The sequence below is a fragment of the Megalobrama amblycephala genome, linkage group LG13 (genome assembly GCF_018812025.1).
Source record: "Megalobrama amblycephala isolate DHTTF-2021 linkage group LG13, ASM1881202v1, whole genome shotgun sequence".
Classification (NCBI taxonomy): Eukaryota; Metazoa; Chordata; class Actinopteri; order Cypriniformes; family Xenocyprididae; genus Megalobrama; species Megalobrama amblycephala.
The window spans coordinates 1,250,714-1,277,955 of record NC_063056.1 but is presented as its reverse complement, the minus strand read 5'-3'; the positions used below and the strand labels follow the sequence as shown (position 1 = coordinate 1,277,955).

Genomic DNA, 27,242 nt, shown 5'->3' with positions numbered 1-27,242 from the left:
GAGCAACCCAATACCAGTCCCTGCTAAAATTAAATTCAAGACCTGTTGTTCCTGTTCTACACTGCTGCCAGTGACTTCATCTCATCTATCAAACATTACACCCTAACCGGCAACCACAACCCGTCACTTCTGATTAATCGGTTACTCTTTACTCTACACAAACTGTTCCAACTCTTTGACACATTCAAACAAAGCCCTGGGATTCAGCTCTTCTAAACCTTGAACACACACACACACACACACATTTATAACCGCTCTGATAAACACACCACATTGTCTTATTCTAGGTGTGTAACGTATGCAAGATTTGGGGACTGAGGTATATGTTCAACAGAACCTGGGTCTAGGTTTTAACATTGTTAACAAATGACTTTAATATATAATATTTTAGATTATATTGATTAAAATATTTAATACTTAAGTCTTAATTTATTCACCTGCAGGAGTTCCTAAATTCTCACAGCACATGCAGAGATGTAGTTTGCAGCATTTACAGTGAACTGAGCCGCTTCGACTTCGACTGCAGTCACACTATTAAGGGACAATATTTGCCCCCTAAATTGATTTTCCAGTGCATGTTTTTTTTTTCCTTTATGAACAACTTTATAAATAAATAATGTTTTAAATAAAAAATGCTCAATAGAGAAATATGCAATGATGGTAAAACTAAGTAAAACATTTAAATATTAAACTAAAACCGCCAGTAGGTGGCAGCAAGTCACTGTTTTTATGAGTGAATCATCGAGTCATTCATTCAGTAACGAAGCAAGTGGCTTTGAATGAATCATTGAATCATTGACTCTCACGATTCGTTCAAAGCCGCAGAGTTGTTCGCGAAACACAGACGCATGTTGTAGTTCTGCTGTGGTTTTCGGTAGAACTATTATTTCATTGCAAAATAGAGTAAATACTGACAGTACTGTGTTTAAAATGTACATTTTATTGACCTGTTGTATAATAATGTCACGTTTGCAGTCATGTGGATATTTGGGAACAATTGCATTCTTGCTTGTTATCAACATCAAATACAAGAACTCACACAAGGTATGTTTTTGTATCGTAGAAAGTTTGAGTCTTTAATCGAAATTAATCCATTATCTGTGTTTATATTTGTTCTTCATGCGAGTAAGTGCTAAATCCCCACTTTTACAAAGCTGCATTGTCGAGAGCGGCAGTAATTTAGCGCGATTTGAGGCAGCAGACTGAACGCAATCTATCATATGCATGCTGCTTGTGTGGATACAGTCATTTTTGACTGCAAATGATTTGGCAATTTGATTAAATATATTGGTTTTACGACATTTTTCAGTTAGAAATACGTGCTCGATTTTAATATTATTTTAAGTTAGAATTAAATCAACTACTCAGCATTTGTTCGCATACCCGAGTTTGGGAACCACTGGTCTAGGTCATTTATGGGAAACGCTGCAATAATATTTTTTTGCACTATATAGTAAGTGCCGTGGTGAAAAGCTGCAAAGAAATATTATACACGTGTGTTTGTTTGAGGTTTGAGTGTGAAGAACAGACAAATTTGGCATGAAATAGAAGTTATAAGGGTCTTTTCATCCTATTGTGTCGAATATCTGAGTGAAACGCTTCTGGAACAAGAACAAATGTAGGATGGGGCTTGATTTTGTCTGTGGGGAATGATGGATGGTTGTGGTTTGCTATTGGTGGATCTCATGTGAGTGACAGGTTGCCCCGCCCTCGTCATCAGAGAAGAGATGCTGCAAGAGTGAGGAGAAGATATTCTGATTCAAGATTACGAGACAAATGAATTAAAATAATAATGATGTGCAAATAAACACTGCAGTATTCCATAAAAATACCAATTGTCAATTTTGATTTCATGGTGTCTTTAAAAGCTGCATGCCACACAACTCACATCACACAGCTAAATATTCCTCTCTCTCTGGCGAGAACTAATCCAGCACAGTTCTGGCTCGGTCAAACACTAGGAAATATATTTGATTTCAGGAAAAGTTCTCTGGTTATTTCTAGAGTCTGGGTTGGGGGGGTGGAAGAGTTGCTTCCTTAGCCGGATTGGGTTTCACGGGGACCGTTGTCTGGCGCACAGGGCTCATTGTGGTCAGCTGTGTGGGCCACACCCAGTGAGGGATAGTGAGGTGATTGTGTGCATCAGCACAGGGGGAAACAGCCAAACCATTCATCATACACTGTTTACTTAGCCTTTTCAGAAGCCCTCCAAAAACCACACGTAGCAAATATGAGTTAATCCTGCTGAGAGCAGACAGGAACACACACACACACACACACACTCTCGCTTCTTAGCATCTGTGGGAGAGACATTGTGTTTATACATAACATGCGAGAGAGGTCAGTGGTGACAAAGCTTAACACTCTGTGTGCGTGAGAAGGTCAGTATTTCTCACACTCTATTTTCACTCCGACATATACAATAAACACACTCTCAAGAACACCGCTCCATTTCACCAGAAAGACAACTAGGATCGAAAGCTTCTTGATCAAACAGGAAGACGGAGTGAGGTGTGTGGGGAGGTTTACTCAGTTACAGAAGTAGGGTTTTTGTTTTACATGAAAAAACTATAATAATAATTACCTTCAAGGGAAAGTTGTACAAAATAAACTCTGGAAAAAAAAGGATTGTTGGGATTACACAGGAATGTTCGACTTCCTCTATCCCAGGAAGGGGGGGAAAAAAGAAAAAGAAATACGAGTATGTGAAAGTTTGCCTGGACTGGCATGTGCTGATTTGAGCAAGGCCTATTTGAGGTTACGCGTGGGGCATAAACCTCGATCAGATTGCACTGCTCATTGGAGTAAAGTAAATATTTAACATGTATTTATTCACTAACATGGAAACAAAGGATGCTCTATGTCTGAGATGGAATGCTTGAGCGCTTCAGTGGCCGGCGGGCCTGCGGATTGTTAGGACATGAGAGTGTGTGTGTGTGTGTGTGTGTGTGTGTGTGTGTGTGTGTGTGTGTGTGCATTAAGGACATTTGCTGAAGTTTAGAAGGAAAGAGAATGCTGAATGTTCTCTGTTGATGAATTGATGGAGCAGCCCACACGAATCTGCAGTCATTCCCTGACACATGCCTTCTCTAAGTAAATATATGAGGCTTATTTGATCAGATTTTAAACTGCCAATACAATTGTAGTATTCTCAGGTCCTTCTAACAGAATTTTACAATTCATATAAAATGTGTTTTGCCTGGTTTTATGAAGTGAGAGTTTGAATGCAGCGTTGGTGTCACCAGGGGGTTAAAGTTAGCCTGGCTTGTTCACACCAAGATGAATTTTCAGTACAAATTTTTTTTTTCTATAATAATTTTAATTTGAATGAATAATGAATGGCTGTTAATGCATCTGTTCAGACCAACACAAAGATTTGCATGCCGTTAATAGTCTTCCATCACAGACACAACCCCCCCCAGCAGCTCCACTGTTTACCACTGTCACTAGGTAACGAATCAAACATTCATATTCATATTTTTGACATGTAGGATTAATCTCCAAATCTTCATACACACCAAGAATGGCACTTGCCATTGTATCTTGCCGATATATCACAAGAAATTCAAAGAATGTGAATTATTCTCTGTATGAAATTTATTCAGAGACAAGCAGCTTTGAGAAAGGCATTATAAACAGCTCTCAAAATTGTGGCAAGGAGTATGCAGACATGCATACTGATGTGATATGTCAATAAGTAATTCACTTCAACAAGTTAAGACAGTTTGCATTTACAACCATCCTGGAGTTCACAAGATCCATATAGACCACCTCTTCAAGTGGACTTGGTCTGGTGCGGTTCGCTGGTGTGCGCACGAGTTAAGAAGAATGCTTTCACACTAACCAAATGAACAGATTGGGCCTGCACCAAAAGCTGCTTATATTAATGTAAAATATGTGCAGAAATAGTAAAATGCAGGGGTTGCACTTGCAGGTTAACACAAGACTCCGCCCACATACTGGCTGTGATGTTTGATTGATTTGGTTGCGAGTGCAGTGTGCCTGCAGAGAGACTCCGCCCACGCGCTCTTCTGATTGGTTGCAATTTTTGATTGATTTTGTCGTGTCATGTCTTTGCCACATCAGACAAACTGCTTGTCGCTGGAATCTTATCACATTGCATCTGGTTAGGACACGGTGTAAGGTGCAGTCACTTTAGCACAATGGCAGCGAAATTTAGCGGGCAAAAACTGTACATTATCTATTTTCAACAGCGTAGTGATGTATAAAGCACAGATCACACCGAAGTCACTTTCAAAGCAGCTTTCTGTTGGTCACAAGACCAACTTGAGTGAAATCCGCCTAGGGATCTTTTTCACCCTCACAAGAAACTACTGATCGCATGGATTTTTATTGGAATGAATGGATTTCGTTTGCGAAATGTGAGCGCACCTTTAGTCCATTGAGATGAATAGGAATGCTAATAAATAAATAACTCTCTCCAGATATTCTAGACCTGCTTGGGTGGAATTTTTGAGGATTTGAAGACATGGCCATTTATCAGAGAGAAATATTCCTGTTTAGTCTTCGTAGTAAGGCAGAGATGAAACGAGAGTACAGGCTGGAGAGAATGAAGACAGGATGATGACAGACATATTTCAGAGAGAAGAGAGCATTGTCCAGGGGACAAGCACTAATTACAGTATAAATGAGAGGATGAAGGGATGAAAACGTGGATTTACAGCGGGTTAATGCTTTGGCTCCCATAAAAAGGCTGGAGCGTTTGAGTAAGCAGCACTATGACTGATCCAGAACAATGCTTGCATTCATAGAGCATTATCTCCACAACACAAAAAACACATGTACATATACAAACTCACTTCAGTAGAGCCAAGTACAGTGGAAAACACATATCCACTGCCAAGACGTAGATGAATGGCCACACTAACTGCAGAGAGGTACAGAGATCGCAGGAGAAAATGGGAGACAGGCTAAACATGACTGAATATGAGGCACGATCTGGGATTTGGTTTCTGCAATCATACGCAGCGGCTCTGGCTGTGTATCAGAAGGGAAACACTAGCCTTTGTTTTATGTTAGAGGTATGAGAAGTCTGAAAGGGGCGGTTTACATTCAGCCACACAGCTGTTGTTAAGGAGGAAGCATTGTTTAGGGAAGTTGAAAAAGTTGCAAATATCCATTGGTAAAAGCTGTCAGGAAGTTCTGCTCCAAACCTAAAAGAGCTGAATTGCTGTTCCACACAGGCTGCTGCCTTCCTCATACCTGCAAACTCTGGACTGGAAAAAAAAGGGAATTTTTCCTTTAAGATTACTTGGAATCAGCAGTTGAAATCATTTCAGAAAATTCTGATATTAGAATAGAACTACATGTTGTTTTGAAACAACACCAATGTCTGACATCTATACTATAAAATGACTAAAGACTATGATATAAACAAGTTTACAGTTCAAATAATACACGTTTTGACAAAAATAAAATGTTTTACAAACTGCTAAAACTCACATTTCAGCTTAATAAATTATTTTATATTTATAAAACTTGCCACTGACAGTAGGTGCCGCTTATGGAAAAGCAGAAATACAGCGGTTACCCTGGACACAAAGCAGCGCTGCACTTATAAAAGCCGTTTTATCAGGCATTATTTGGGGGTTAATCACATGTATGACCTTTTTTAATGTCAGAACTGCGAGTTTCTGTTTTTAGATATGCTTCCTATATGAAATGGGTGACTGATGTGGACTCCACAAGGGACATGCACTACAAAAAATAAAACTACATCGGTTATTCAATTCATATTTGTTTTTTGAAAAATCATAATAACTATCCAATTAAAAGTACAACAAAGTATAAAAGAAAAATCAGGTGGAATTTTACACTTTTTTATTAGACTGAACAATATTTACATTTATTCATCTGGCAGACGCTTTTATCCAAAAGCAAATTTATTCATGCAAATGGTTGAACAATTTAACATTATTCTGGGATTAATTTATCTTTAAAGGATAAATGCGATGCTGCTTAAAGAAGCATGTCAGATGGAAATATAATACTCTTTCCTACTCTTTAGATCAGTAGTGCACTTAAGATGCCTTAAAGTGCTGTCTATGTAGGCATCTCACTAGGGTTAAGACCAGAGCTACACAGTGAGTGAAGGACAGCAATCAGAGATCACTTAGAAGACTAGAAGGCTGTATTTTTTAACAGCGAGGCTGTTTGTATTGGAACCGAAATAAATCATAGTAGTGGCCGCCTATAGAGCCTCACAGCAGTCTGGATCTGTGTTTGTGAAATTCTGGACTTCCTGTCACACAAACAGATGGAGATGAGCTACATTAACGCTGGGAAGACAAACAGCTCAGCTCAGTGTAGCGTAGAAGAAGAAAAATCGACACAAGGAGAAAGCGAGTGTGAGACCGTCTTCCTGTGAACTCGACATGAACATAGCAGAATTTCTGTGCTCTACTCGAGCTACTAATCAATGTTGTACCCTCACATTCACAACATCTCCACAAAACCTAATTTTTCTGTTGGTTTTGTGTGTGTGACGGCTCTATTTTGAGGCCGATTTTTTTGTGAAACTGGGGTGAGTGCCGAAAACCACAACCTCTGTCTACATTGTGCAAGTCATGATGTGTGCATCCACCCAGACACATGAGCTCTTATTTCTTCACATGCAGTGGCTGAGAGAGACTACAGGATCTTCAGCTTTAATGTGCTCTGAGGGAGGCCGGCCACAGGTATGAGATCTCACAGGAGATCTTGATGTTTTACTTTGAGCCCATGTTACTGCTAGCAACCAAGAGCAGGATATGAATAAATCACTGTCTTTCTGTAGGCATACATGGGGAAATAATTTATTCTAAACATTGTTGTAGTGTTCTGAGAACCTATGGAGCAGATCACAGCCCACTAATGAAACATTCCAGCACAGAATCCTGGGAAAATCCACTCTCATTATCCTGGCCAGCTCTGAAAATGAGACAAGACACATCCGTGTCCTGGCACTTCTCACCATCTGTTTTACAGGCTTCAGAACGAGTAACAAAAATAAAGGAACAGATCACCAAAACAATGAATATTCTGTTGTCATTTCTCAACCACATGTTGTTCAAGTCATAATTTGCTCAAAAGGTTCAGAGATGGTGCGTAAAGATGTATCGCATCAAGTTTGACGTTGTTGGTTCTCGTGTGTCAAACCTGAGGCAACATCTTGGCAGTCTTGACCAATCCTGGTTCCAGAGGGCCAATGTCCTGTAGAGTTCAGCTCCAACCGGCCGGAACACACTCACCTGAACATTTCTACTGATCCTTGACTGGCTGGTTCAGGTGTTTATTTAGGGTCGCAGCAGCAGGTTTGGATGCCCCTGCTCTTGACACAGCATGTTTTGACACACATATATTGTGTGATTATCTGGCTGTATTGCACGTGAATCAAATTGAATATATTATTAGTAGTTCTTTTGAGATTTATGAATCTGTACAGTTTTGTACAATCTAAAACAATATGGTGTACTGACAAGCGTAATTAATTTGAGATTTTTTTATTGAATAGTGGGTCTGTTTGTTGCACAAAGCTCATCTGGGCTGCTTTATGGTGCTTTATGATATTTGTCTGGTATTTCTATTGCGTTTTTGTCCATTTGGAACTCAGCAGTGTCTGTTCCCGTTCATTTTCATTGAATGAAAAAAACAACAAACAAACAAACAAACAAAATTGTGAACATTCTGCTAAACATCTCCTTTTGGATAAACACAAAAGAAAAAAGTCACATGGGTTTGAATCAATATGAGGATGAGTTAATGATTCATTTGGGTAAAACAGGTGATAATTAAAGATTAATTCTAGAGAATATACAGGTGCTGGTCATATAATTAGAATATTGTGAACAAATTTTTTATTGTAAATTATTTATAAATTAATTTATACTAGATTCCCTACATGTAAAGTAAAACATTTCAAAAGTTTTTTTTTTTTTTTTTTTTTTAAATTTGTTGATTAGGTAAAGCGTACAGCTAATGAAAGTCCAAAATCCAGTATCTAAAAATATTTACATTTGAGTTTCATTAAATGACCATCCCTACAGTATAAATTCCGGGTATCTCTTGTTCTTTGAAACCACACTAATGGGGAAGACTGCTGACATGGCAATGGTCCAGGAGACAATCATTGACACCCTCCACAAAGAGAGTAAGTCACAGATGGTCATTACTGAATGTGGTGGCTGTTTACAGAGTGATGTATCAAAGCATATTAAATGCAAAGTTGACTAGAAGGAAGAAATTGGGTAGGCAAAGGTGCACAAGCAACAGGGATGACCGCAAGCTTGAGAATACTGTCAAGTAAAGCCGATTCAGACACTTGGGAGAGCTTCACAATGAGTCGAATGAAGCCAGTGAGTCAGTGCATCAAGAGTCACCACACTCAGACATCTTCAGGAAAAGGACTACCAAGCCACTTCTGAAACAGAAACAACATCAGAAGCATCTTACCTGGGCTAAGGAGAAAAAGAAGTGGACAGTGAACAGTGGTCGAAAGTCCTCTTTTCGGATAAAAGTAAATTTGGCATTTCATGTTGAAATCATGGTCCCAGAGTCTGAAGGAAGACTGGAGAGTCAATGACTGCAAAGTCAATGCAGCCATCTTCCAGGAGATTTTGGAGCACTTTATGCTTCCATCTGCTGACAAGCTTTATGGAGATGCTGATTTCCTTTTCCAGCAGGACTTTAGCACCTGCCCGCAGTGCAAAAACCACTTCCAAGTGGTTTGCTGACCATGATATTACTGTGTTTATTGGCCAGCCAACATGCCTGACCCCTGAATCTATGGGATATTTTCAAGAGAAAGATGAGAAAGTCGATCCAACAATATACAGATGATCTGAAGGCTCAATAGTGCCTCAGCAGTGCCACAGGCTGATCACTTCCATGCCACACTTCACTGATGCTGTAATTTGTGCTAGGAGCAAGTCATTTGCTGTAATATGTGCTGCCGACCAAGTATTGAGTGTACAAATGAACATACTTTAAAGAACTTGAACTTTTCTGTTTTGAAAATTCATTTTTTGATTGATCTTAGGAAATATTCTAATATTCTGAGATACTGGATTTTGGACTTTCATGAGCTGTACGCTCTAATCATCAAAATAAAAAAAAAAAAAAAAAAAAAAAAAACTTTTGAAATGTTTTACTTTACATGTAGGGGATCTAGAATATATGAAAGTTTCATTTTTAAAAAATAATTTACAATAAAAAAAAAGAACTTTTTCACGATATTCTAATTATATGACCAGCACCTGTACAACAGTTTTCATTTAATATAACAAAGTAATATATAAAATCACCATGTTTGGTATATGTCCTGTAAAATGGATGAGGTATATTTGAGCTACTGTATTAGAATCCTAAAAATCAAAGTGCTTAAAGAAACTTTGGATTAAAGAAAAAATAAACAAATCTCGCATTTAAGTGATACAGTTTAGTATTTAATTAAAGTTTACTCCATATGGAGATGGTAATGTTTGGTAACAAAAATAATAACATATTCCTGTAATATGTGCACCATTTAGTCAAATGAATGTAAACTATTTGGTCCCAGCAATTAATTATTGATAAAGGGATAATAATATGAAAACTATTAATAAGATTGTTGGAAAGAGTAAGAACCGAGAACTGAGAACAGCTACATACAGCAAGCTTGCCCTGTCTCGTTTAACTTATTTATTAATGTAGTCATTAATTATTTTATAATTTTATTTTATTTGGAACATCAGTATACTTCAGTTTATCTGGAAAATACGAAAAATACGAAAATACGGAAAAAACTGGGAGACAAAGTGTAAAAACATTTATTTTTTTTTATTTCTAATTCCTGGTTTTATCTTTAGAGCTTGTAAACTTGACGAGGCTGTTTCAGATACACATTGCCAAATTTATGGCATTTGTCTGTGCACTGATCTGAACAAAGAACATTCAAAGATATGCAGATGAAAGTGGCTTACTCAGGCTGTAAACTGTGCACACAGTTTTCACCCTCCTCAGCCATGAAATTTAACCAGCTGAGATGAAATCACGCTCTTTCAAACTGTCAGACAGCACTAACATAGATAGAAATTCTCTTTCACAGCTGGAAATACAGTAGAAAGGGAGTGAGGTATGACTGAAGAAGTACAATCGTTTTTCTTCCGAGAAAGAAAAAACTGACAGCTAATATAATTTACTTAAATAAAAGCCAACAAGGCACTTTACGCTTCATGACTGCATTCTGTGACTGCACGGCGAGGGTAAATGCTTGTGTGTTTGAGGTCAAGGGCATGTGGCTGTTTGTGTTTGACACGGCAGACTGGACTTAGAGCCTTGTTGATTTAAGATGAACTGATTGGCTAAATTAAAATGCTTTCTAATCCTTGGAAGGTACAATCGGAGCAGGATTAGGGCCGGAGCAACTGTTGGAGGCGGATGCATGTCGCAGCAAAGCAGTGAGGTCATTCTTTCAGCACGATGCCCTTCTGTGGCTGATCAGAGAGCACGTTTATAGTTTGAAGTTAATAGGTGAGGTTAATTACAACAGCTGAGGTTAAAAATAGAGGCTGGAAGCTCAACCTGGATCAGCGTTCCCGTCAAGGCTTCAGGAAGTATCACCATGAGTCCTGCCCTCATACAACCCTAAACACAGCCCGAAATACTCAACACACCACCACTTCATCAGAATAATGCCGTTTCTCACAGGACATTTATGAAGAGGGCGACAGCAGATTGATGATTGTCCATGAAAAACTCACCCAGCAAACACTGCCTGTGGTGACATTTCTGCAATGATATGTTTCACAGCACTTTCAAAATGACATGTCCAGTTAGTGGCATCCGAAACATGAATCTAGCAATGTTTTATTATGTTAGTTGTTGTACGTATCGCTGCACGTCTGGTGACTGATGCTGAAAGGTTTATGTTTGAAAATAACATACCATCTACACTAAACCAAACCGACAGTGTTAACAAAAGCAAATGCGAGATAATAACGCCTTTGCTGAAGCAACCATGCCATTTTGACTTGTTTCTAGAAGTCTTAAATCTATTTATCATAACTCGCGTTTGATTGGACTCGTACCTGAGTGCTTCACCTCACGAGTGCACTGCTGTATCAGGTGACGACTGAGCAAGTTTAAGCCATACATTATGTGATGTGAACATCAAAATGTATTCGTTTACAAATCACGCACTATGGTAAAAGTATTCTGAGGTCCAAACATAGTATTGTGCAATGACATGCATGAAAACAAGTCTTTATTAATTGATAATCTGCCCCATAATCATAATTTTTATGGTGCCAAGTACTTCTAATTTTATCAAGTAGTATCGACTACAAAATGTTTTGCTTCTGAATGTCTGAACAAAAGAGGCAAAAAATGATGTCAGGCATGAAGGAGGAGCTGCAATTTATAAAATCATCCAACTGAATGCATATGGAGTACATCCATATCCGCATGCAGTAAATAAACATTGCACATGAGATGTGTCAAATGTCATGATTAATCAGGTCTCAGAGGCGACAGAAGGGTGAGCGGGGTTAATCAGAAGTGCTGACTCACACGCCGGTTTATCCGGTGCTCAGCAGGACAGAGCAGATAGTGGATTTAACAGACAAAGCAAGAGAAGAGACTCATGGGCGAGCACCGGATACAACCAGAGCTTCATTCTGAATTCAAAGATTCAACGTGTACTTGTTTAGATGTTTAAACCTACTAAAGGCTTACTTATAGTTGTCTGTGTATAATAACCTGGCATATTTAAAGGGGTTAGCTCACCCAAAAATGAAAATTCTGTCATCATTTACTCACCGTCATGTCGTTCCACACCCGTAAGACTTTTGATCATCTTCGGAAAACAAATGAAGATAATTTTAATGAAATCAGAGCTCTTCCTGTCCCTACGCAACTACAACTGTGACGCTTCAAAAAGTTCATGAATACATTAATCCATTTAAATTGAATGGTTTAGTCCAAATTTTCTGAAGAGACACGATCACTTTCTATGATGAACAGACTTAATTTAGGCTTTTATTCACATATAAACACGCAGGAACAAACCTCATTGGTTCTTGCGGAAGCTCAAACGTGATGTGTAACAGGAGAACGAACCTCATTGGTTCTCATGTTTGAGCTTCCATTTACCATATTTGATCTGTGCATTGGTGAATGTTTATATGTGAATAAAAGCCTAAATTCAATCTGTTCATCATATAAAGCCCTGCTTATATTCAACTGGCAGTCCATTGGCCAAATCCGGCCCGCCAATCATCTTCATCCGGCCCGAGGGCACCCCAACCTCCCTCCTCCTCTTTTCCTGGTGGTGCGGCTACATTTGGTTCGATATGTGGCCGCAGCTGTACAGCTATATGATATACGCACTGTTCGTACCATGCATGTACTTCCAACTGACCTGAGAAACTTTTTCCGTGCAGTATTTCAGCAGTTATTATGTGTGACTGAACCAGTGATACCAGTCATTCGTCAATTAATCATTCTTTTGTCTTGATTCTTTCTTTTCCGTGAATTGGCCAAACACGCTTGCATAACGATCTGAAACTATTTGGATTCGTTCAGACCGCTCTGTCACTGATTCATCTGTAGTTGTTTCTCGGTCAGTAACAACAAATACAGAACAAATAGCGCTGTTTTCAGGCGTTTCATTAGTTTACTTTGAACTACGCAGCACGGCCCAGTGGATAACAGAACGAAAGGTTAATGGAGCTGCGTTTATTCCCGGTCCCGGATACCATTATTAAACAGTGTAGTGACATTCAGTGAGAAGCGTGTCAAGTCGACACACACCTCTCGGTAAAAAAACACAAATCACTCGATGATTAAACTAGTTTTAAATCGGATGAAACAGCCTCAACATTCCCAACAAGACTGATGAGGAAAACAGGAGAAACAAACGCATCACTTCGCTTCAGAAGGCCTTTATTAACCCCCGGAGCCGTGTGGAGGACGTTTATGATGGATGGATGTGGATGGATGGACTTTCTTCAGCTCATACTAGTGACCCCTGTTCACTGTCATTATAAAGCTCTGATGCGTCAGGATATTTATTAATATTTCTGCTACTATGTTCATCAGAAAGAAGAAAGTCATATACATCTAGGATGGCTTGAGGGTGGGTAAAGCTTGGGCTGATTTTCATTTGAAAGTGAACTAATCCTTTAAGCCTACAATAATTATAAATAAAATAATCCTCACCAATAAGACCCTGGCCCTCGAATGAAGCTAACTGAATATAAAGTGATCAATTCTCTCCAGACAATTTGGGCTAAACCGCTCAATTCATATGGTGGACTACCCACTATCTAAACCAGTGCATCTTCAAATGTGGTATACATTAAAAAAGGATTTGTTTTTAAATCTCAAACCTGCAAGACTTTTGTTCATCTTTGGAACACAAATGAATATATTGAATATAATGAACCATTTTTGTCAATCCATTGGAAGTCTAGGACCTCATTAGTTCTTGCATGTCAAGCAATTCCTGTTTGAGTTTCCATTTACCATTGATGTTTTCTATTTATGTGTGTTGATCGACGTTAATAAAAGCCTAAATTAAATCTGTTCATCATATTAAACAATCGTGTCTCTACGGAAGACTTGTTTATCTACATTTTACAATGTCTGTATGAACTTTGTGAAGCCTGAAAATTTTGATTACATGAACAAAAAAATGAGAGAACAACCAAACTTAATTTTAATTGAAAAACTGAATTAAACTATTGTTGTTCCGAAGATGAATGAATGTTGTCTGGCTTTTGATTAAAAGATAACAAAAGATAACTAACTTTTAAATGGTCTCTAACACTATTTTCTTTAAGAGCTGCTGTGCAGACAAAATTATTATCCAGTTATCACTGTAAAGCTGCTTTGACACAATCCGCACTGTAAAAAGTGCTTTATAAATAAAGGTGACTTTGACTTAGATACTGTATATATTGTGTTAAAATGTAATATAATATATTAATGTGTCTGTTGGACCAGACCTTCATATCTTCAGTGTGTGATGAGACTGATGTTGCCTGTTGATGTGGCTGTGCTGAACATGAGAAAAGGGATTCCTAACTTCTGGCGATAAATGAGAAAATATTTTTGGGAGAATGGGTTTCCCTTCAAAAACATTTAAATCTAAAAATAAATTGAAATGTTTTGATAATTTGTGGAATTAGCCTATTGCCTCCAACGTTTCATTTCTAGGGATTCCGGATGACTTGTAGGAGTCGGGGAGTGGACAGTGATTTGGAGCAGATCGTCTCTTCAGAGCTTGCGGGAGCCGTGGAATGTGCGAGTGTTTGCGGGCGGTTTCTTGCTGAGCTCTCTGTCCGCAGCGATGGCTGCCCACCCGCCACTGGAACCACACCGCTATCCTGCCAACAAACTCCACACAGATCGGCTTGTGTAATCTGCTTAGACTTTCCCTGCTGCGCTGCTGCCATGAGGCAGATCTAATTAATTAATGCAATTAAACACATCTGTCGACAGCTTTGCCATCAACACGTTTATGCTTTGCATTTTCTCGTCTTTTTTAGCGAGAGCTACTCGGAAATGTATCTCATTTCCATCCCTCAATATTTAGGATGGAACATATCCCAGTTTTTACAGCGTAATTGGAGGGAACTAAATACATGTGTGCGCGCAGGCTGGTGTTTTTTAGTGCACACTGGGAAAAAAGAGAGAGAAGATATTTGTTTTAGGTTTTTTAAGATACTTCTTTTCTGGAAAACTACTGACTATCTGATTAAACTGGGGAATTACCGAAGCAAAATCATAACTCAAACACACATAATCAAAATTTCAGTCACTTGTGGAAAAAAAAAAGAGAAAAGCACACAGATTGTACACACACAGCCTGAGCAGAGCGTTTCAATGAGCCGCTGGGGTCCATGATGAGGAACATACGTTAGTCATTGATGCTCTGATAGCACATGCAGTGCGGTTTACAGCCCACTGCACAGCTGGCCTCTGGAAAAGTATATTTTACTGTTCATTGCTTCCTTATAACAAACTTAAAGGTTTCTTGTTAAAAACGACACAAAAGCCACTTTTGTTGAAGGCCAAACGCTCAACCTCATCTGAAGCCGATCTTCTCAGTGAGCTTATTTTACTGCAGTAATGTCTGAGCATGTGGAGGGCTTTGCACTTTGGTAAATCTATGAATGAGGAAGAATCCAGGACCAGGCATCAGCGACAGATCTAACACTGTGAGTCATGATAGTCTAGTGGTGTGATTTTGTGATATGCAAAGGGGTTTAAATTCTGATAAAATATATATATATATATATATATATTTTTTTTTTTTATAATGAACCAAGCAAACAAAGCACCAGCAACACTGACAAAATTAGTATGCACTGAGTTTGGCCGATTGGCAAAAAAGGCTGACATTTAAACAGGTATATATTATATATCATTAAATGCTAAAATCTTTTATGTTGTGTTGACAAATTAATATTTTGAGAAATTTTGGATGGATTCCCCCAAAAACCCACAAACAAAAACTCCCTGGTTCTGCACAAATCACAGAGGCTAAATGGCATATAGTTAGTTGTCGCTAAATGGCTCCAAAATGGTGAAATTCACCAGAAGATTCACTTTGGGGCACTATTAATTTTGTTCCTGAAATATGGAAATTGTGGAGGTTAATTATCAAATGCTTTTTTGTCTTTTGGAATCATTTAAAATTAATTTGACTCAAAAATCTGATTGAGCTGGAGTTTGCATAACACTTGTTCAAGATATAGAGACAAAGAGAGTAGCTTTAATCCTAAATCTAATAGGCTGCCTACCTAGGCTGCATTTTAAGGTTCATTAAGGGCCACTGTTATGCTGATGATACTCAGTTATTATATTCATCATGAGGCGAGGCACACAGGATCTAATTTACAGCACTATTAACTTTATTATACTAAACAAAACAAAGATACTATGAGGGTAAACACTCATAACAGTGTGGGTTAACACAAACAACACCAGACAAAGAACTGAGGACAATATATACAGAGCAAACTCAATGAACAAAACAAGGATCAGGTGGATCAAATAAATCAAACAATGAGTCGCTATGACAACCAATAAAACCATTCTAGAAACCATGGAAACAAACTAGCAACAACAATATGGAAAACGAAACCAAAACCAAAACAGAACTAGACCATTACAATATTTGTGTCTTGTATTTTTCATGCTTGTTAGAGTATGTGTGTTTCTAGCTCAGCAACATTATCATTTCAAACAGCTGGAATCAGCGGTGAGTCTCGTCTCACATGATTTAGTCTCTGCTCTGAGAACATGGACATGATGAGAGATTAATGAGGCCTGTTCAGTGGGAGCTCATATATGGGCATCAGCTTCCCTCTCATCTCTGCTATCTACCAGTCTCAGCTCTATCTGATCGAACACCAGGAATATAATGGAAACCACATGATGAATGCTAAACACAGAGCCAATAAAGCCTTAATCATGACACACATCAGCATTTAAAGGTCATTTTTTACAGGCTCTCATTATAAACTCTCCATATACACTGAGTAGTTTCTGCCTTTTTTTCACTTACCAACTCGAAACAACTCAACATTGGTCAGGGATGTGTTTGCTAAACTCTCGCCACCCTCTGTTGGTCAGTTGCGCTCACTGATTAAGGCTGGAAGAGCACCGATCGTCAATTAAACCTGGGTCTCTGCTTCAGGAGGGACACTTTCCTCAAACCTACACCTGAACCAACTCAACAAACTCATTTTCTCTATGCATCGACTACAAATCCTGACAATCGATCTTGAAACATGGCTTTTTGAATTGTGATTCATTTGTTTTGGTTAGCAATTCAATTTGATAGCAATTCAATGCTTTAAAAAATATAAACATTAAATGATTACATGTATGAATTAATGGAGACGTTGTGACTCTCTCCCTCACTCTCTACTGCCTCTCACTGGATTGCACTGGAGTGCGCTTGCAGAGAGACTCCGCCCACACGCTCTTCTGATTGGCTGTGATTTTGACTGATTTTGACTGATTGATTGGCTGTGATTTTGATTGATCTGTTTGCGAGTGCAGGGCGCTTGCAAAGAGACTCCGCCCACATGCTCTTCTGATTGGCTGCGATTTTGATTGATTTTGACTGATTGATTTGATTGATTGGCTGTGATTTTGACTGATTTGGTTGCGACTGCAATGCGATTGCAGAGACTCCGCCCACACGCTCTTCTGATTGGCTGTGATTTTGATTGATTTGGTTGCGAGTGCAGTGCAGTGCGCTTGCAGAGAGACTCCACCCACATGCTCTTCTGATTGGCTGCGATTTTGATTGATTTTGACTGATTGATTTGATTGATTGGCTGTGATTTTGACTGATTTGGTTGCAAGTGCAGTGCGCTTACAGAGAGACTCCGCCCACACACTCTTCTGATTGGCTGTGATTTTGATTGATTTGGTTGCAAGTGCAGTGCGCTTGCAGAGAGACTCCGCCCACATGCTCTTCTGATTGGCTGCGATTTTGATTGATTTTGACTGATTGATTTGATTGATTGGCTGTGATTTTGATTGATTTGGTTGCAAGTGCAGTGCGCTTACAGAGAGACTCCGCCCACACACTCTTCTGATTGGCTGTGATTTTGATTGATTTGGTTGCAAGTGCAGTGCGCTTGCAGAGAGACTCCGCCCACATGCTCTTCTGATTGGCTGTGATTTTGACTGATTTGTTTGCGAGTGCAGTGCAGTGCGCTTGCAGAGAGACTCCGCCCACATGCTCTTCTGATTGGCTGCGATTTTGATTGATTTTGACTGATTGATTTGATTGATTGGCTGTGATTTTGATTGATTTGGTTGCAAGTGCAGTGCGCTTACAGAGAGACTCCGCCCACACACTCTTCTGATTGGCTGTGATTTTGACTGAATGATTTGATTGATTGGCTGTGATTTTGATTGATTTGGTTGCGAGTGCAGTATGTCTGCAGAGAGACTCCGCCCACACTCTTCTGATTGGCTGTGATTTTGACTCATTGATTTGATTGATTGGCTGTGATTTTGACTGATTGATTTGATTGATTGGCTGTGATTTTGATTGATTTGGTTGCGAGTGGAGTGCGCTTGCAGAGAGACTCCGCCCACACACTCTTCTGATTGGCTGTGATTTTGATTGATTTTGACTGACTGATTTGATTGGCTGTGATTTTGATTGATTTGTTTGCGAGTGCAGTGAGCTTGCAGAGAGACTCCGCCCACACGCTCTTCCGATTGGCTGTTATTTTTAATTGATTTTGTCACTTCTGCTGTGAACCGACAATTCAAGCTTGCCTGATTAAGCTGAACTTTTGAACTGATAATGCATGAAGATTTTAATCATTTCATACATCAAGGCCGTAAGCTTAATCCGTTTGTTAAGTCTGACGTCACGTGCCGCCGCCTCCGGGTCCAAACGGTCTATCAGATCCCAAAAGCAAACAACAAACAGTGCTGATATACACTCACAATGAGATGTTATACTACTGAAAAATCATGATCCTAACCTTTATCTCAACACAGAAATCCCAGATGGGATCTTCACAGGAATCATGTAGAAAGCAGCCAAACATCAGTGAACACACGTTTATCGACAGTGACTAGAAGGAAAGGGTATTTAAACACTGGACAACAGGTGGGATGAATGAACTAATCAGAACACAGAATAGCTAGATCACGAGGGAAACACAAAGGAACCCAAAATGACCAAACATGTAACAGCAGACAGTGATTCATCTTTTCTGAATTGTTAAAATACTGGTGTCTGGGACGATGAATAAAATGTCTGCTGAGATGGTTTTCTCCAGTGAAATGAGTAGAGGCTTGGACTTTGGTCACGACTTAAGCTGATAGACTAATATAAATATAATACATATAATTTTTTTAAAAATGCATGTGGCCAGTGTACAAGAAAGCTATTAATACAACACCTTTTGTTAAGTTTGTGCATAAAACAGTGAGGTACGCCGTTTTATCTGCTATTGCAATCATATAACTTCAGAAATACTGCAGGAGGGCCCAGTGCGGTCACAGTTACATGGATCTGAATTTAGGGTGTTTAACAGCCATCAATCCATGTTTATAAATATATTGTGCGACTCCAGAGTCGAGCTGGTGATCTGACGTGTGATACACAGTGAACTTTGGATTTGTGTTTGAAGAGATGAAAGACACATGAAAGAGTGGCTTCTGTTTCAGATGACATCAGAGACAATGTTTGAATCCTTTCAACTGTATCAGATCTCCTTCCTCAATGTCCTTTAACGGCTTCCTCTGTCTAAACATTTGTATGTTGTTAGGGGGAATGGTGCATGTTTAATAACTCAGTTAATGACAGCAGTGAGCTGGCGACTGAGGTACATGTCTGAGCAGATCCGCCTCTTCAAAGACAAAGACAACAACCAACATCTCCAACATTTGAGGTGCACTCTTGAGAATCTGTTATCAGCTCTTAGGCCTAGACATGTTAAATATCTGGGAAATAGGTAACTGTAACTGTGCTGACTAAAATTAACAACCCAGGCTCATTGGGAAAAACGTGCCTATGACTACAAAACTCCCAAAATATGGCTAACACTTTATTTCGATAGTCCACTTTAGACAGAACTATTAGTAGGTTTGCAACCAGCAGTCATTAGAGTATTAGTAGACTGTCTGCTTAATATCTGCTAACACTTTATTTTGATGTCACTTTGATACATGTCAACTTATCCTACTAACTCGAACCCTTCCTAATGAGAGTTAGTTGACATGCAATTGCTAAGTTACTTATAGTTAGTAGAATGTCTAAAGTGGACTATCGGAATAAAGTGTAACCGTTTTCTGTTTGGCCGATGTGTCAGAAGCAAGCGCTGAGAACGCTCCCATTCTCCATCTTAAAAGGTCCCATTCTTCGTGATCCCATGTTTCAAACTTTAGTTAGTGTGTAATGTTGTTGTTAGAGTATAAATAAAATCTGTAAAATTTTAAAGCTCAAAGTTCAATGCCAAGCGAGATATTTTATTTAACAAAAATAGCCTACAACGAACGGCCAGTTTGGACTACATCCCTCTACTTCCTTCTTTAATGACGTCACTAAAACGTGGTCTTGTTGCGCTCCCACGGAGAAGAGCAAGAGTTGCGTTTGTAAAGTGTGTTTGTCGCCATGTCGTCGAAACGCTGTTATTTTCATCCCGCAGTCCAATCACCTTTGTTTGGCCTTCCCAGGGACGCTGTACTTAGAGATCAGTGGTTACAATTTATGTTTAACTCGGTTCCCGAAAATTATAATCCACATGTTAAACTATGTGCAGCACATTTTACTGAGGACAGCTTCCTCAATCTCAGTCAGTTTAATGCCGGATTCGCACAAAGATTATTTTTGAAAGATGGAGCAGTTCCCTCTTTGTCTGGAGAAGGCGTTGTTTGTGGACCACAACCGGTAAGTGTATTTTATTATTTACGTTGGTGCGTTTAACAGTTTCTGTAACTTATCACACAAAGGGCAACGCTGTTTAGCTTTGTTAACTAGATGGCAATTGAAACTTATCCGACCAAAACCTTTAAAAAGTGTAGTAATTCAACCGGACACCATCGATTGTTGGTGTTTGTTATGATCAGTTTAAATTATTTGTTGATTATATCTGTTGTTTACTGTTTAACCACATGCTGGTTTAGCTGCAGCCACGCGAATCATTGTTCTATGTTTAGGCCTATGTAACGTTACCTACTGTAAATAAACAGCTTACCATTGTGACACATCCTGCAAAAGACGTGTTTGCACAGGTTCTACTCGATCCTCTTCATCTATGTTCTCCGGGTCTGATTCCGGCTCAAATTGATAAGGTAAAATTAAAGACATGTTTACGACAACACTGAGCGCATGCATCTCCACGTTATGGTAAGAGGCGTGACCTTTCCGGGCAAGGAGCGCTAAACTGCTGTCGAATCACAACACAGGAACCGCTGGCACAATCAGAACTCGTTACGTATTTCTGAAGGAGGGACTTCATAGAACAAGGAAGTCATCAGCCCGTTTTTATGACAGTGGAAACAGCGGTATACAGATAAGTAAATTATGTGAAAAATACTGTGTTTTTTTACACGCGAAACACGTTATATTGCACACTATAAACACAATCAAAGCTTCAAAAAACCACAAAGAACGGGACCTTTAATAAAACTAATAATAAGCAGTAAATTAGGAGTTTACTGAGGGAAAAGTCGTAGTTAATAATGAATATGTGTTCCCTACACTAGTTATATTAATTGATAACCATAATTAGTGTGAAAATGAATACAAGTTGTTGGTGTTTGACTGCCTCTAGTGTTCATTTCAGCTGGAAACGGCAGTGAATTGTGAGCGTTTTTGGAGTTATGCAATAATGTAGTCAAAGGTACGTTTTTCCAATGTGTTGACAACTAAAAACAGAAAGCCATTTTTGAATGAAAGAGTTATACTGTAAAACGAAAACTATTCATAGAGAAATCCACAAAGCTTTTGTAATATTCACTCATCTCCTGTCAGACATGTAGAAGAGTTACGACACTCTGATGGGATTATAAGCTCCAGTAAAGCACATCAGGAATCTCAACAGTTCAAAGAAAATTACACACAAACTAGTCAGTAATTACTGCCAATTTCACACATTCCAACACTAATGAGATTTTTTTAAACTTCCCAGAGGACATGAATGATGTTTCTTTCTTTTCTGTTAATTAAACTGGATTTGGTGATTTAGTGATCTTCAAGCACACATGATCAACATTCACTGTTCCAGTCTGGTTAAATCAGCGCACCAGTGAGGGTTTGAGGTGTCGTGTGTCTTACCTGACTTGCTCTTGACTCTCTTGGATGGCTGTTTCTTCTTGATGAACTTAGCAGAGTCCTGCTGCAGCGGTGCTTCCTCCTCCTGCTCCACTATCGGCTCAGGGATGGACTCGCATCCAGCTGCAGAACAACGTACGGATACTCATCGTTAATACTGAGACACTGCTAGTTTAACTCTGTACTCCACTCATTCATCAGCTTAACCTTATGAAGCATACTCTATCCTATTTGATGCTTGAATTTCTAAATGATCAACATGATGCTGAAAAACCTGTCGCACACAATCTACTTCAGTCCTTCTGTCGTCTGACTGATCATTTAGACTCTTTTTAACATGTCTTTTTGCTCTGAAATCTTTACTGATTTGTATTAAGTAAACGCAAGAATAACTTTGATATTGTTAGTAATATTTCAAGATGAACACTTACTGGACCGAAGCAGCTTTACTTGATTATCCATACATATTTTTTTTTTAGAAAAATCATGAGTTTCAAATATGATCATCAGAAGGTTTATTTGTTCATCTCTCAGTCATCAATGTATTGCATTGCATTATATGTTTTAAAACTACAGAGCTTTGATCATAAAACTAAACATTTAAATATCATCTTACTAAGACATATTATTGGCAGATATTGATATTTATATGCATTTTATGTCAGTATCTGCTATACAGTTATAAAAATCTCACTGATTTACATTACAAGCATCAGAATTTCATCTTACTTTTTGTCCATTTGGTCCATCTGCTCCAAATTGCATATTTTTGCTCAGTTTTGGGCCTCTGAATTAAATTTGATGAGGAATTTTTTTTTTCTTCAAATTCTTACTATATCATGCCATATGAGACATAAAAGCCTGACGCATCAAATATGATACAAATCATACAACTTTTTTAATATTCTGTCTAAAGGTTCAATAAATTGTTAAAAAAAATCTAATTCTTTTGACAATTATTTTATGTCAGGCTTCACAGGGTTATATTGAACTTTTCTTTGCGCTACACACATCGCTCTTAATAGAAACACGGCTGACACAGGTTCTGAACACAACAGCAGTGTGTAAACTTAAATGTTCCTCTTCCAAACCTCTGGCAGATCACAGCGCACCTGCTGGACTCCATCAGACGGATTTGACTCTCAGTGCTGAGGATCAGCCAGAATTAAGAGCTTTGAAGGGACTGATGAATCAGCCTCTTATGTCTCTGTCCAGTCCCTTACCCACAATCCCTTAGGGTTTTGTTTCCTCTTTTCACACCACACACCCCAAACAGACAAATCTTGTGAGACTGCTGACTTTCCTCAGGAAAGATTATCATAATCTCCTCTAATATTTACACAGGCTGTTCACTTAGGGCTGATATTTCAGATCAGAGACACAGGTCTCTTAACACAGGTGTAGATGTACCGCAGCGGTACACACTTAACTACACCAACAACTGAACAAGAAGAATAATACCAACTGTGGCTCCATCTATTACTTCAGTCAATAGACACAGAAAAGTAGATTTACATCAGCTAACAGATTTACTTTAAAACGCCTAGTCATTCCTCATTCTCTTCTCTCATAGAGGGGAAATTCAGGTTAAATTAGTACATTTATCCCAGTCATCTCAATGGCAAAAAGTGTCTCAATTTACCTGAATTCACTACTATCACTGGGTTTTATATTTGAGAATGGATTTAAAGCATGGGTTAATTAAAAGGTTAATTAGTCAAATGGCAAAGAAACCCAATGAACAGCTCTTGTGCTTCCAGAAGCAGTCAGGAAATTGTAGTGAGTGTTGAAAGCAGGTAAGACCATGTAAATATGCTGCGCTCCACACCACTCAGCAGCTCTGCACCATGAGTCTGAGGCACCTATCAACAACTAAGTTGTTGTTTCTTCTAGATGTTTCCACTTCACATTAACAGCATTTACAGCTGGTCACGGCTCTAGCAGCACTGAAACCTGCTGAAACGACTGGCTGAATCACAGTCAAGATGACCTCTGAGTCATTCTACGCCAACTGTTTGTATTTACAGAAAGTTCAGCAATGGATGTGTCTGGAATATTTAAATCAACTAATACAATAGATGCCAATATACTATTGGATTTAAGGAATAGGTTTATTGAATCTCATATTTAAATGGCTTTATGTATTGACATTAGGCAAATTGTAATATTTCGAACGCTTATGAATTTTAAGATTGATATTTTTTAAGGCATAAACATCACAACCAAATGATATGTTTTTATTATTATTCTTATTATAACTTAAATATAGAACTATGCCAGCTAGGATTGGGAAATCCTCCTCATCATCTACATGCATTACCTGTGGAGTACCACAAGGCTCTATTTTGGGCCCATTGCATTTTTCTTATGCACTCACTTTAGATGATAAGTACTGCCCACCGTATGGGATTTAGTTTTTTCAAAATTAAAATGATAAATCAAATGCTCAAAAGATCAAATAATAAATAAAATTATTAAAAAAGGCTGCTCAAATAAGAAATCTTCTTAAATTTTCAAAAAAAAAAAAAAAAATCACATTCTCAAAACGGCTGCATAAATGATGAACCAAAACCTTCAATGCAATTTCATTTCCTCATTTGCAGAAGCATAAACTATAATAATAAAAAAAATTAAATATAATTTGTGTTCGCCATTTCAAAATATAAATTTATATTTGATATTTTCATTATCAATTCAGTATAATTCACCTGTCATAATTAATACTACATTTAATTTCTCAATGAATCAAATGTTGAAATTGACATCTCAATGATGAATCGAATGCTTAAATCTGCATCACAATGCACAGATCAAATGGTCAAACCCACAATGCAAATGATACATCAAATGTCTGATAAGGAGTGTCAATCAAGGGCTATGGGCGGAGCTTATGGACAATATTTAGCTACAGCCAGTGCTATGGATTTCTAAGTGTGGTGTCTGAGCTGATCATTTTAATTAATAATTAAATAGTCAATAATTGTGATTCACAGGCTTCAGCTGCCCCCGAAATGACCTGGGCTGTGTAGAAATTACTAGTAAATGAAACAGATTGAATTAAGCGTGAAATTTTGAAGTTCTTGTAAAGCAAACTCTAATAATCTCCAATAATCAACTTTGAAAAATATTTTTTACAGTGTACAGGCTCATTAGTTTTATGAAATGTGCTTGAAATGTAAATGTAATTTTTTTTTGTCCCATCTGTTGCTATGGTTATCACCACATCAGATTCAGTCCCACATTTTAATGCGGTTGTCACTCCCAAAACTTGGCAGTGTGTATTTCATTTTTCTTACAGATTACGCTTAATCAAATGAGAAAATTAAATTGCGTTTCGTCAACTGAACTGCCATTTTATTATTTGATCATTTTGAGCATTTGATTTATCATTTTAATTTTGTGAGGGAAAAACTCACTTTAAACAAATCTGTAAATATGGTTTGAGCCAAACACTGACTCTTCCAAGAACGAACCGTGACCCAGTGGATCATTCACAAGAAGATCTTAAAGACAGAAAAATGAAACAAAAACACCAGCTCCTTCTGATAGGAGAATTATGAACGCTGAGGCATGAGCTCAGAGGCAGGTGCTCGGGGAGTGTGGCGATCCTGCCGTGTGATGTCATCACTTTAACGCGAGGTCAGGTGAGGGAGAGCAGGACTCGGAGAGGGGAAGCCAGACAGGAAGACACAAATCAGGCAGATAAAACAGCCAGGCCACAAGTGTGTGTGTGCATGAGAGCGAGCGTCAGGAGATTGACTTTAAACTTGAAGGAATGGAGCAACACCTCCTGCAGACGTACTGCATCAGACAAAAGCAATTCAAGCAGGATTCTCAGAGATTAGTCACTCATTCTCCTCCACACGACTGGCAACTGACCAGACGCTGTGTGCTCAGACATCCTGCCATCTGAGGGGAGGATAATATCTACACACCCAGGGTCCAAACACAAGAGAGAGAGTCCGAGACATCGGGGAGGACAGGCGTCTGATAGCAGACCCGTCGAGTTAATCATTCACACATTCCACAAGGATCTGTGGCGTTTTATGTGTCCTCTGAAGATTAAAGCTCTATTCCTTCCATCCCTGATGCCCCTGCGCGTCACTGCAATAGCATTAGTGTAACATGAGAATGTGTAGTTTACTACCAAAAACTAGGTTTTTACATTTTCTTCAGGAAATGTATACAACACTCACATGGGAAGGTGAACTGCAGTGTGATTTAAGCAGTTATTAGGGGGGTTTAGCATGTTGTGTTGCTGTGCAGTCGCAAAGGTATTCATTGCTAGGTGGTTGCTCGCTTACTCAAGTCAAAAAGCCCACAATCCACCCTCGAGTCTCTATGGCTGGGAAATCTGATTTTTTATAAAGGCAAGACAAAACAGGCAGAACCACTGTTGATTTTTTCAGTAGCACTTACATGCACCAGACTTTCCAGATTTATTCTTATTTATATTCTGAAGATTTTTACATAAGGATTTGTTCATATATATTTATCCTATATGGCTAAAATATGGTCTGTATTTTCTGATTTATGGAGTGATAAAAAGAGAAATCCAAAATCCCTTCTGGAAAAACCTTTAACTCTAATATGTCAACAAAATCAAACATGAATTGTGAACCTGGCTTCATCTAATGTTCAGATTTCTGCTCTTGTTCAGATTTCTGTTCTGGAAATGTATGCAAATTAGTGCATTTTTAATTAGATTATGCCTATATTTAAACATATTTTAGAAAACTTATAAGACCAAATTAAATGTACTGTGAATAATAAACTGAGGAAGTATGGTTAGTGTACATATCTGTAAGTTAAAGGTACATTATGTGTTCAAAATGAACACAATTTAAATAATGAGTCAATACATCATCAATCCTTCTTCCAAAATGTGATTTTGTCATACACTTACTCAGTATGGTAAGCCTGTTACAAGTGTTTATATTTTAGACATATTGCCTGTGTGTCTCGTCATATCCGTAAATAGAGAAAAGTTGCTCCGGCTGCTTTTTGACGCGTGTATGACAAAAACACATGGACATGGAGCAGCTAAATCTCCAACCTAAAGGGAATCACCCATTTTAACCCTCAGGGGTCTGAGGAGTTTTGGGACCCTGGAGAAGTTTTGACATGCCCTGACATTTGTGCTTTTTTCAGTTGTTCATAAACATATTAATGAAAAAGTGTCATTACACTGTATTCAGCACAAACTAGGCTACAATAATATGTGAGGAACATGTATGTACATGTTTGTGTTTTTGAAGGAATAATGTTTATGTGTGGTTAAGCCAAAAAATATATATTAAATCTTTGTCCACAAGACTTCTGCGCATTTGAGGTTGTAGACTAGAGTTTTTACTTCAAAATGAGGTAAAAATTATGCTGCCTACTCCTTCATATAAAACAATAGAGAGATTTAAATTTTCTAAAACATCTTTGGTCAAGA

At 38.4% G+C, this 27,242-nt stretch overlaps 1 protein-coding gene across 3 annotated transcripts in view; it reads right to left on the bottom strand.

Moving 5' to 3' along the window:
• bbs9 (Bardet-Biedl syndrome 9) overlaps window positions 1–27,242 on the bottom strand; it is a 114,258-nt gene that overhangs the window by 24,336 nt on the left and 62,680 nt on the right. For all 3 annotated transcript variants that reach the window (XM_048152795.1, XM_048152796.1, XM_048152797.1), the window contains one exon: window positions 21,806–21,925. In XM_048152795.1, the coding sequence (XP_048008752.1) occupies window positions 21,806–21,925 (120 nt within the window). The remainder of the gene's footprint in view (window positions 1–21,805; window positions 21,926–27,242) is intronic.